Here is a 12,178-nt window from a genome sequence, read left to right as displayed (position 1 = left end):
ACATCAGAGGAAACCAAACAGCAACACATCCCTCTAGTGTAAGGAACAAATACCCCCGCAGCCTCAAGGAGGCTGCAAGTAACCACACTTAATTCAGAGAAAGGAAAGCCTAGCCTGGAAGCTGTGACAAGTCTGTGGGTTTTGAACTTTCAATCACCAGGAAACCCAACTCACTAACAAAGGCACCAGAAAAGATGATCGCCCTTCTGCACACAGAGGGCACCTTAGTTTTATTATATTGTTCTATTACAGAGTGAAGAACTGGCAGGCACCAATTATAATTCCCTGCAGAAATAGCACCTTCCACCTCACAGCTATCCCTTTATTACTTGACAGACTGAAAATGAAAGGATATCAGGTGATGCAAACAGGTAAGCCACCAGGTGGATTCACTCATTTCATCTGAACAATTTTAAGGCACAGCTTGGTCACAGTTTTTAGCCATCGTTCTTTAAACACTTGGAATCTATGGGAAAAAAACCACATGTGGTCTGTGATTATATCAGGCCAGTACACACGGTCCCTTGGAGAAAACACAAGCCCATGATGCTTAAAAGCCTTAGCTTGGGGACTTCCCTGGTGGTCCAGTGGCTAAGACTCCGTGCCCTCAATGCAGGGGGCCTGGGTTTGATCCCTGGTTAGGGAACTAGATCCCACATGCCACAACTAAGGGTTTGCGTCGCAAACAAAGATCCCGCATACCGCAACTAAGACTCAACGCAGCCAAATAAATAAATAAATAAAATTTTTAAAAGCCCTAAGCTTGATCATTGTTTTCCTCTGACGATTTGCTGACTTCAAAGGATCAAACTCCTGCCCCCCTCCTCCCACCTCCCTCACCCTTACCCCTGACAAAAAATGTTTTGTTTTGCAATGACTTGGATTAAAACATTATTTAGAGATTTTAACGTTCAGGAAAGTTAGATGACTGCTGTGTGAACTCTCTGTGCTATCTCCGCAACTTTTTGGTAAATCTAAAATTATTCCAAAATAAAAAGTTAAAAAAAATCATTAGATAATGACAACAGGGATAAAGACTGCATCAGGAGCAAGTAAAACAAATAGCTCCAGGTTAACCGAAGGAATGAAGAGTGCAGTTTAATCACAAAGAGAAAATGGGAGCATCATGCTGAAATGCAAACTGTTTTATTCCTCTTTCTTATAAAGATGCCTGTACTGTGGAAAAAACCACAAGAAGGTGCACTGGACAATGTGCCTAGAATTCTAGTGAGGAACAGGTTATAAGCTCCAGAAATTAAATGAATACATCCACCCCTATGCTAGGTCTTTTTGAGGTTTCAGGTACAGAATAAGGAATGCGTTTGTCGTGCGGAGTTGCTGGTGTTCTCTGCTTCTGTGATCCAAGTGCAGCAGGAGTAATAGACAATGCCAGAAAGTGGGATAGAAAAGAACTACAAAAACCATGTGCTTGTCCATCACACTGTGCTCCCACACTCCTGGTGGACAGCTCTGGTCCCAGACACCTGCCCTGCCTGCCCCAATATACCTCAACCAGCGTCACACGCAACAGACAGACCTGCAGGAGGGCAATACAGAAACCATCCCTGTTGTGAAAGATGAGAGAGAACAAAGAGGGGGTTTACTCTCCTGTCTAAGATATAACTACCTACGATTTATGCAAGATCAGAGAAAAGAAAATTTAAGAACTGAGGACACTCAACCTATAGAATATCTTTTCTCCACCCTCACTAGGATGAATGGAATTTTATACACAAGATTAGTATGCTGGTAATTCTAAGCATTTCAATGAGCTCTAGAGAGAGAATCCATTCCTGGGCTAGGCGAAATTCAAACCCTCCTGCATTATTTGGATTGAATGAAACCACACCGAACACAGAGCTTGCAATGTAGGAGGTACCCAATAAATGGTAGCTTCCTCCCTCCATATGGCCTCATACCTATGGAGTTATATATTAAAACTTTAAATAAATGTTTTTTTACGGTACTGAATGTGACATCTGAGACAAGGAGAATCATATATGTCTAAAAAAAAATAAAGATAGACAGTGTGAATTAGGCAGTAAATGGCTGAAGACCCACCAGCAGTGTTGAAGGGAGACAGCATTTGCATAAACAGATGAAACAAGTATACTGAAGCCTGATGCCATAAAAGACATTTTATATTTAAGGCCTGTTGAGTCCACATCCAGCAAAGCTCCTCCAAGGATCAAGGAGGGTCAGCTACTGAAGCTCCTGGCTGCATGGGCTCAGGTGGGCTCTAAGTGGAAGTACTTACTAATTCTGCATCACTTTTTTAAAAAAAAAACTTTTATTTTAGAATAGTTTTAGACACACAGAAAAGCTGCAGAGGTAATACAGAGTTCCTATATACCCTTCACTCCATTTTGCCTGTTAACATCTTACATTACCATGGTATATTTGTTACTACTAAGAAGCCAACATGGGCAAATTACTGTTAAACAAACTCCACAGTTTATTCATATTTTAATAATAGTTTTTCCACTAACATCCTTCTTCTCTTCCAGGATCCCATCCGGGGTAACTCATTACATTTAGTCACCACGTCTCCTTAGGCTCTTCTTACCTGTGATAGCTTCTCAGACTTTCCTTCTTTCTTAAGACCTTGATGCTTTTGAGGAGTACTGGTCAGGTATTTTGTAGAATGTTCCGTGATTTGGGATCGTCTGACATTTTTCTCCTGGTGAGACTAGGTTTATGGGTTTGGGGGAAGAAGACTACAGAGGCGTAGCGCTCTTCTTCTACATCATGGGCCACATTCTAGCAACATGACTTACCACTCATGATGTTGACCTTGACCACCTGGCCAAGGTAGTGCTGGCCAGGTTTCTCCACTGTAAGGTTACTTTTTTCCCCTGCTTCCATACTCTAATAAGTCACTAAGTATAGCCCATACTGTAATAGTCAGGGGAGGCTTAAGCTCCACCGCCTTATTACATAAATTAATAATAAATTAATTACTTGGAATCCTTGAGTAAGAAAGATTCATCTCTTCTCCCTCACTTACTTTCTTATTAATTCATTCAGTTATATATCAGCATGGACTCATGGATATTTTATACTTTCAGTTATAATCCAATACCAGGTTATTTATTTTATTGCTTAAATTATTCCAGCTTTGGTCAGCTCTTCCAGGATGGCTCCTGCATCCCTTTGACCTGCCCCATTCCTTTTGCTTTTCGAGCAATGCCTTCATTTCTGATACTACAAGGTAGTCTCGGTTCATCTTGTATACTCCCTGTACCAGCCCTAGAATCAGCCATTTCTCCAAGGAGAACAGCTTCCTTTTATGAGCGAATGGTACTAGAAAGCAAGATCTGTGCACTGGGGGTTTTGCCATAGGCTTTTGCACTTTGAGATCATGCTGCAACTGACAGGCTCGGCCCTCCTCTGGAGGTCTGCTCTAGGGCACATGTTCAGTCCACCAGCATCTTCTTCCTGAATTATGGTTGTTGTGTGTCAGGGGCTTCATGCTTTTCTGTGGTGGGGCTTCAGTTTGAGTAATTTTCCTGCCCTCTCTCTCACCCATCACTCACCCCAGGGAAGGTACAGTGAATTGTCTGCTCGGCGGTTTTGAAAGAGAGAACTAAGTCAGCTTAACCCCCTCAGGGCTCTCTCTCTCCAATGTGCCCGACAGAAGAGCAGGGGCAGCGGTCAGCCGTCTGACCCTGTCAGGAGGCCCTGGGGTTGTCTAGTAAGCTGACGACTGGGTGGAAAGTTGGACTCACTTAGGGGCACAGGATGAGGAGGCCCACTGCGGCCACACTGCTAAGCCATGTCAGTCAGTCAACCATTCATGCATTTTTTGGTTCCTTAGTTAACAAACACTTATTTACCTCCTACACATGCCAGGCTCTGTTCTAGGCACTGGTGATACAGCAGTGGGAAAACAAAGCAAAAACAGAATTCCTGGGCTTCCCTGGTGGCACAGTGGTTGAGAGTCTGCCTGCCAATGCAGGGGACATGGGTTCGTGCCCCGGAGCGGCTGGGCCCGTGAGCCATGGCCACTGAGCCTGCGCGTCTGGAGCCTGTGCTCCGCAGCGGGAAAGGCCACAACAGAGAGAGGCCCGCATACCGCAAAAAAAAAAAACAAAACAGAATTCCTGCCTGCATGGAGCAAACATACTTGCAGGGGAATAAAGACAACAAGCAAAAATCAATGTGTAGGGCTTCCCTAGTGGCGCAGTGGTTGAGAATCTGCCTGCTAATGCAGGGGACCCGGGTTCGAGCCCTGGTCTGGGAAGATCCCACATGCCACGGAGCAACTAGGCCCGTGAGCCACAACTACTGAGCTTCCGCATCTGGAGCCTGTGCTCCGCAACAACAGAGGCTGCGATAGTGAGAGGTCCACGCACTGCGATGAAGAGTGGCCCCCGCTTGCCACAACTAGAGAAAGCCCTCGCACAGAAACGAAGACCCAACACAGCCAAAATAAATAAATGAATTAATAAACTCCTACCCCCAACATCTTAAAAAAAAAAAAATCAATGTGTAAAGGCCAGGGGGCTGTCAGTGCTCTAAAGAGGCAGGGCCGGCGGCTAGAGAGTTAGCGAAGAGGGAAGGGAATAAGTACAGGAGCGGAGGACAGAGACCGTGTGAGGGGGGAGGTCAGCGGATGGCTTTGAACAGAGGAAGAAAGTTTTTTCCTTTCTCGAGGGCTCATTCTGACTGCCCTGTTTAAAATCATCTGTTGATGGGAGTCATGGGTGTGGGAAGGCAAAGGGCCAAAGCAGGAGGACCAGCCAGGCCGGGGATGACAACGGCCTGGGCCAGGTGGTGGCAGTAGGTGTGGCACAGGGAAGAGCAAAGGAGCCAGGGATTCCTCCAAGGTGCTCCGTCTGCACAACTGCCAGGTGGTGTCAGACTTGACTGAGATGGGAAGGCTGTAGGAGGGGCAGGTGGGGTGGAGAGGATTAGGTGTTGACTGGAGACATGTTAAATTAGCGATGGTAAGCCCCCCTCAGAACTACCTTAGAAAGAGCAAAGATAAACGGGGAGTGTGTTTTCCACTCGACTGAGTGACTCTGCACCGGGGTTGGGGGAGTGGTGAGTTGGCATGTAGGCCTCGGGCCTGCATGTCTAGAATGATGTATGACATTAACAAGGAAGAAGAGTTATGGCTTCTGTGCGTCCACGTGAGCCCGCATGCCTCTGGATAGCATGAAGATACTGTGCCTACTGCACGTCATGCCTTGTATCTTTCTATAAAGCCCTCTAAATGTAATATGAGATTAAAACCTATCATGTCTTGTGCATCTGAGGCCAACTTGAACCCATGACTACAGCCGTGCTGCAGCATAATAAAGCTGATATTTTAATCTCTCTGTCTGACTCCTGTCTCCCCATAATTGGGAAGGGAAGAAGTGTTCATTATTGCCTCCCTGAATCTCTGACATCCTGGTAGGAGTTTCCTTCAGGTGGTGATATGTGCAAGTCAGTCTTTATGGTAATTCAGAGGGTGGGAAGCTGATGGTAGACACGAAAATCCAACCCTGTTTGATCACGTAAGTCTTTACATGGCTCGTGGATTGATGAAAATTCTCTAGTGCTGTTCCTTTAACGAAGAATGGACAGTTCCCTACACAGGAAGGGCAAGCTGGTCTTCTGTGATGTGTGGCACTGAAAACTCTCAACAAAATGGACCCACTCTATCTCTGAAGGGTGGTGCACTCCTGAGGGGCAGAGCCGTGACTGGTCACAGGAGTAGCTTTCCGTCTTCAAGAAGCATGTCCTACGTGACCACATAAATGCAGCCCACGGGAACCACAGAAAAACCAACGTGGAGAGTGGTCCTTGCTGAGGTTCTGATGGGCATATTGGTATTTTCACACAGAGCTGCTGGGATTGAGCCTGATACTTCCTCCTTGAGCAGTGTCAAGAGGAAGAGAAGTGAGAGCACAGTTACGACGTGATGCTGGGGACTTCCCTGGTGGCGCAGTGGTTAAGAATCCACCTGCCCCGCATAGCACAGGGAGATCAGCTCGGTGCTTTGTGTCCACCTAGAGGGGTGCGATACGTAGGGTGGGAGGGAGACGCAAGAGGGAAGAGATATGGGGATATATGTATACACATAGCTGATTCACTTCATTATACAGCAGAAACTAACACACCATTATAAAGCAATTATACTCCGATAAAGATGTTAAAGAAAAAAAAAAAAAAGAATCCACCTGCCAATACAGGGGACACTGGTTCAAGCCCTGGTCCAGAAAGATCCCACATGTCACAGAGCAACTAAACCCTTGCACCACAACTACTGAGCCTGCGCTCTAGAGCCCACGGGTCACAACTACTGAGCTCACGCGCCTAGAGCCCGTGCTCCGCAACACGAGAAGCCACCACAATGAGAAGCCCGTGCACCGCAACAAAGAGTAACCCCCACTCGCCGCAACTAGGGAAAGCCTGCACGCAGCAACACAGACCCAACGCAGCCAAAAATAAATAAATAAATTAATTAATTAATTAAAAAAAAAGAAGTGATGCTGGTGGCATTCAGTGATGATTCTCTAATAAGGAACTTTTGGAGGAAAGTTGTAAAAATTATTCTTGAGACCACAGATCTTATGAATGCTTCTCTGAAAGTGATGCCAACACTCTAGCAGTTTGAGAGGCATGGCTCTAGGTTCCCTTCCTTCACCCCTGCTTATCAGTTCCTCCTGGCTTTCACATTTAATTGGGTCTGGCACATGTGAGTGTTCTCTCTTCACCTGCATCCATCTGACAGATCTGACCACTTTGCATATTAACAACTTGGCCACCTACTAAATGCATAAGCACCGGGATAAATCCTGGTGGAGCTTCTCTCCTCTGCTTCAGCGGAGGAAATGCTTGAAATGGTCTTGAAATGCTTTGAGATCTACAGCAATAAAAGCACAGGGAAACAATTTACTTGCTTGATGACAGGACCACTTGGTTCTTGAATAACAGAGAAGTCTTTTGGAAGTTCATGTGTATATCTCAACATCATCACAATCACACCCAACTCATAAAATCTCTCTCTGGTCTAAGAGATGCCCCCAGAACAAAATGACTTATTGGACCATTTTATTTATTAGAGTTAAGTGACTAAGTTAAGTTAAGTTCAGCATTCCTTTAATATGCAACTTAACGACTCCCCAAGTAATGTGTTCTCTGCTAAATTACCCAGAGACACATAATTTGGAAATAAGAAGCCACCTGACATCTATGTTCGAAGGACACAGACAACCTAACACACAATTTAGGTAAAAACAACTCAACAGGCTTCACCTCTTCTATCATCTAAAAAAATGCAACATCAACGGTTTTGCCCTTTTACTGTGTATAAGGAAACCTCTTTCCTTATGCATAATTCACTGCCTTTCACTTCCACTCTCTGCATGTTCTTACACGTGGATGGACCCCCAGGCCAGCTGCCCCAGTGGCAGACCCCAGAGAGCAGCCCCATTGTGTTAACCCACTGGGCTGACTAATGCGGCATCACATGGAGGTAAGGAAGCCAATGACTGGATCTCAGGTTCCTCCCTGCACTTACTGCCCACCATTCACCTCAGCCCAATGTCTCAGGCAGAATAAGCCCGTTAAATGGGCTTGGAAAATGAAGCAAGTTTCCCTCTCCACGTGCCACTCACAGAGCATGTTTCAGTAACACATGCACAGGGCACTGTAGCCTTTGGAGCCAGCAGGGATGGAGAAAGCAAAGAAAACAAAGCCCAAAAGGATGAGAAAAGGCAGAAGTAGTAGCTTTCTGTTCCCATACAACTTAAAAAGTTATAAATAGATGGGGAAATGGACAAACTAGAAAAAATATTTTACTACAAAGAGAAATGAAAACCTTCAGTATTTAGACAAAGAAAGAAGCAAAGAGGATTGCCACAAAAGCCACCACCTCTGCATACAAAGAACTATACCAAAGGTTACAAATGCTGTTCTAAGCACTAGAATGCTTTCATCTCAAATTACTTTGGTTATTAGTTACCCAAATATTTCCAAGACCTTCCACAAGAGAAAAAAGATACAATGCTCTTCTGAAGTCCGGCAGAATGTTAGGTCAGGAAACAAACTGGGTTACCCATCTGGAGTTTACAGGCTGAGAAGTTATCATTTTTCCCCAACAGATTTTGGAGTCGCTTGGAGGGACCAAGAAAAAAAAAAAGTGCTTTTTTTTTTTTTTTCCTGGGTTGAAAATGAGAATTTTATTTTCTTCCACTTGCTTTTCACTATACAGGTAGAGTTTATGCCGCGCTTGACTTCTGGAAAGATATTCAGACAAAGTCAGAAGTCAGTTTTACTTTCCTGCTAGGGATCTGCTGCAGGGAGTTACATATTTGTAACAAAAGGACATGTGCCTGCAGCTGTAGAGCTGCTCACACTGCCCGTCTGTGTGCAGCAGGGAATGCTAACTAATGGGGCCAGCCTGCGTGTTGAAATAGCATCATCCACTAGAGGCCAGAATGAAGCCGCCTGTTCAGTGCTGCTGAGGCCCATTCAGATTCCAGATGAACACAGACTTAGGAAGAAATGAAACACAATGACGTCAGGGAGTGACACCATGCCCGTCGGTGACATGCCAGCACAATGCATTTCTGAATCCTCTTCCGCAGAGTTTCCTTCCACATCTGAATCAGTGACCAAAGGAGGCACTGACAGGACATCTGTCAGCAAGAGTGACACTTGTATTGAGGACTCTGGAACGAGTGTGGTCAGGTCTTTCCTGAACTGAGGATGAGAAGGACGGGAAAGAGCAAGGAAGGCACAGATGTTGGCACGAGAGGGGCCGAGATACACCTGTGTGGCTGATATGGGTGACAGCAAAGGAGAACACAGAAACGGGTGGGGAAAATGCCCTTCAGTTCTCAGACCTGGAGCTGGGCTGTAAACCCAGTGGAGCCCAGTCCGTTCATGGGGAGCTAGTTAACTACACACAGCACATACACGACGTGGAATACGATGCAGCCACCGAAGAACGAAGTAGACCTGTTTGTCTGTTGTGGAAAGGCCTCTAAGACATGCTGATGTGAGAAACTAGCAGACGGTATGCTCTTGAGTGATGGCATTTGTGTGCATTTGTTAAGGACGTGCACCAGCAGAGACACATCCCCACACACGTATAAAATTCTTCCCAAAGGAACACACCAACAATAACGACAACAACAAGGCTTGCAATTAGGGCTCTTGCACTTGCTGTGGCCCCCAGTCAGGGTCAAATCCTTCTCTGAAGCCTCTCCTCAGTTCCTTACAGTTATCATCTCAGTAAGACACCCCTGGCCACCACATGTAAAATCGCAATCGCTCCAGCACTCTCTACCCCGATTTGCTGCTTTATTTTCCTCCAAAACACCTATTGCCATCTGCCCCATTTCATGGGTCAGTCTTTTTTTCTTATTTTTAGGCCATGCTGTGGGATCTTATTTCCCCGACCAGGGATTGAACCCATGCTCCCTGCATTGGGAGTGCAGGGCTCTTAACCACTGGACCACCAGGGAAGTCCCTGTGGGTTACTTATTTACGTGTGTGTTTTATCTTCTGTCTCACTCCACTGGAACGTAAGTGCTAGGAAGGGAGGGACATTTTGTCTGTTTTGTTCCCTACTGTGTCCCCAGTGCCTAAGGCAGCATCTGTTCATAATAGGGTCTCCAAAAGTTTGTTACATAAATTAGTTAAGACAAGTCCTCTGTTGTTGTTCTGAAGGGTAAAAAGAGCTAGAAGTTACTTAAGGTTACCAAGGCAATGAGACTGAGATGAAGCCGCTGCTCTGCCCCCAGTTGACTTCCCTCCAGAAGTGGGTCCCAGGAATTCAGGGCATCTCCCTTCTGTTGGGACTTTATACTTAAACGCTTTCGCTATCTGGAATGACTCTGCTGCAAAGTTCTAACAGGGGAATGCACCTATTCATAGACTTTTGACGGAAAGATAGCCCTCTTCTCCTAGAAAAGTCACTCACTTCAGCCAACAGCACAGGTTTGAGAGACTCTTGAAAAGCTGGGAAAGAAGGACACCTGCCCGGCAGGTCAAACCAGCAGACCAGCCGGCTGCTGATGGGAGGACAACTGTGTCAGCCAGGCCGCCCTCATATCCCTGCCTGGAATGAAGTTCTCTACACAGCCCATTTCACTCAGCCCCAAACTCGGCACCCCCAAAGATGCAGCAGAATACAAGGAATGGCCCAGCCAGAATTCTTAGCAGGGAGGGGAGTGTCTTCCTATCATCATATTTTGCTGAAATAATTCTGAATTGTGCCTTTGAAGTAGAGAATGGCAGAGCCTGGAGATTCTCTTTGCCGAAGTCTTGCAAATACTGATTGAATTCTTGGGGCAACTCCTTAAGCAATCTATCCCTATTTCACCACTTAAAAAAACAGAATTGTGAGAAACATTTTTGGAGTAAAGTATTTGTCATGTGGACAAATATACAGAAGTTGGGCTAACTGTAGATATTAATGGGATTTTTTTCTACTTCTCCATTCCTAACTACAAATTAGTTACCTCCTGAAGAGGTATCTACTTAGTATGTAGACAGGGGAAATCACGTGATGCAATTTCATGCTTGGTTTGTGTTCTCTTCAGTTTTATTTATCAGGTGGTTTGCATTCTATTTTAACTGCGGTCATTCTTAAATGCATGAATATCTACAGCAATATTGCTCTTCCCAGATTATCAAATGTGTCACTACTTCAAGCATCTAGAAGCCGGTCCAGGACATAGGTGAAAAGAGCTAAAGTAACACTGTATCAAAGAAAAATGAATGCACTTTGCTTCTTATGTTTTCATTCAAAGCTTTGTCAACTATTATTTAACAGACAAGCTTAACAAGTATGCTTAATTAATTTCTAAATCTAAAGCAGAGTGGAAGGAAAATAAGCCTAGGAAAAAGATGTCATAGTCAGGCAGCTGCAATGACTCAGAGGTGAGATAGATGATAATAATAAAAGAATAAAATAAGAATACAGATAGTGAATATTCATAACAAACATCAATTGTCAAGACAATATTTAACTATGACTGGTGTATACTGAAATGGCAGAAAGATTTCTAATGTATTCTAGAAAAATTTAAACCAGAAATGGCTTTAAAAGAAAGGAGTGTTTAAAAAAGAAAGATGTTCTTATCTGAATTATTCCTTAAAAGGTCCCAACTCAACTCTTAAAGCTAACAAAATGGAAATTATTATATATGTGGAATACACAATATACAAACATATATTCCATATATATATAATAATACATAGATCAGAGCTGATTGATAGACACATGGCAATCCACTAAAAATGAGTGGCTTCCCACAAACGTTACAGTTATTTCTGCATTTATTCATTTATTTGATAAGTATTGAGTGCTTATTAAGATCTAAGCACTGTGCTAGTTCCCAGTGAGCTGCACAGACTTGTTCTTGACCTTGAAGACCCTCCTTACATTCTACTTCATTACATTTTACATTTCGTTTCCTTGAAAGAGGAAAACAGGGCACTCTGGGAGCAAGTAAACAAGTAGACCAGACCTAGTCTGAAGGTGGTGGGTGGGAAGCTCTTATGGGGCTTTGGGCTTGGATCTGAAGTGATTATCACTTAAGTAAGTAAGGGGCTGCTGGTGGGATAGAGAGCGTGCACCACCACAGGGGAACTGAAGAGGGCCCTGTGGTTGGTGTGAAGGGGGCAAGAGGCAGAGGTGGAAACAGCCTGAGCCCAGAGGGACATGTTAATGTGGTCCATCTTTATTCTAAGGGCCACAGCAATCCATTGCAGAGTGACCTTCTATGACATTTGAAAAAATCCCTTTGATGGTGGTGTGGAGATCAGAGTGAGAGTCAGAGTGGTTAAGGGGGACAAGGTAGGAGGCTCTTGCAGTCATCCAGGGAGAGCGGATGGTAAGGGGGCGAGCATGAAGAGGAGGCGCTGGATTCAAAAAGATATTTAGGAGGTAAAAATTGACAGGATTTGGAAAGGACCAAATATGGAGGTGGGAAAAGGAGAGGCAGGGATGACCTCAGGGATCTAGCCTGGGCAGTTAGGTGCACAGTGGAGGACACTACAGAGGAAAAGTGGTATTACGGGATGGAGAGCGGGGATCCATGAATATAGTTTTGGACCTGCCAAGTGTGGAGCTCCAGTGAGACATTCAAATGGCCACATCAATCAAGAAGGTGTACGTATGCGTCTGGAGTCCAGAGGCCAGTTCTGGGTACAAGATATAAGCTTCAAGCCC

General features: G+C 44.8%; 1 protein-coding gene across 1 annotated transcript in view; it reads right to left on the bottom strand.

The window, feature by feature from the left end:
• LOC117199234 (uncharacterized) overlaps positions 1 to 12,178 on the bottom strand; it is a 120,209-nt gene that overhangs the window by 96,361 nt on the left and 11,670 nt on the right. Inside the window, exon 3 of the mRNA XM_049710795.1 lies at positions 6,763 to 6,856. Within this exon, the coding sequence (XP_049566752.1) occupies positions 6,763 to 6,856 (94 nt within the window). The remainder of the gene's footprint in view (positions 1 to 6,762; positions 6,857 to 12,178) is intronic.

Source organism: Orcinus orca, chromosome 6 (assembly GCF_937001465.1).
Source record: "Orcinus orca chromosome 6, mOrcOrc1.1, whole genome shotgun sequence".
Lineage (NCBI taxonomy): Eukaryota > Metazoa > Chordata > Mammalia > Artiodactyla > Delphinidae > Orcinus > Orcinus orca.
Note: the sequence above shows the minus strand (reverse complement) of the source record. Positions and strands in the feature narration are given on the sequence as shown.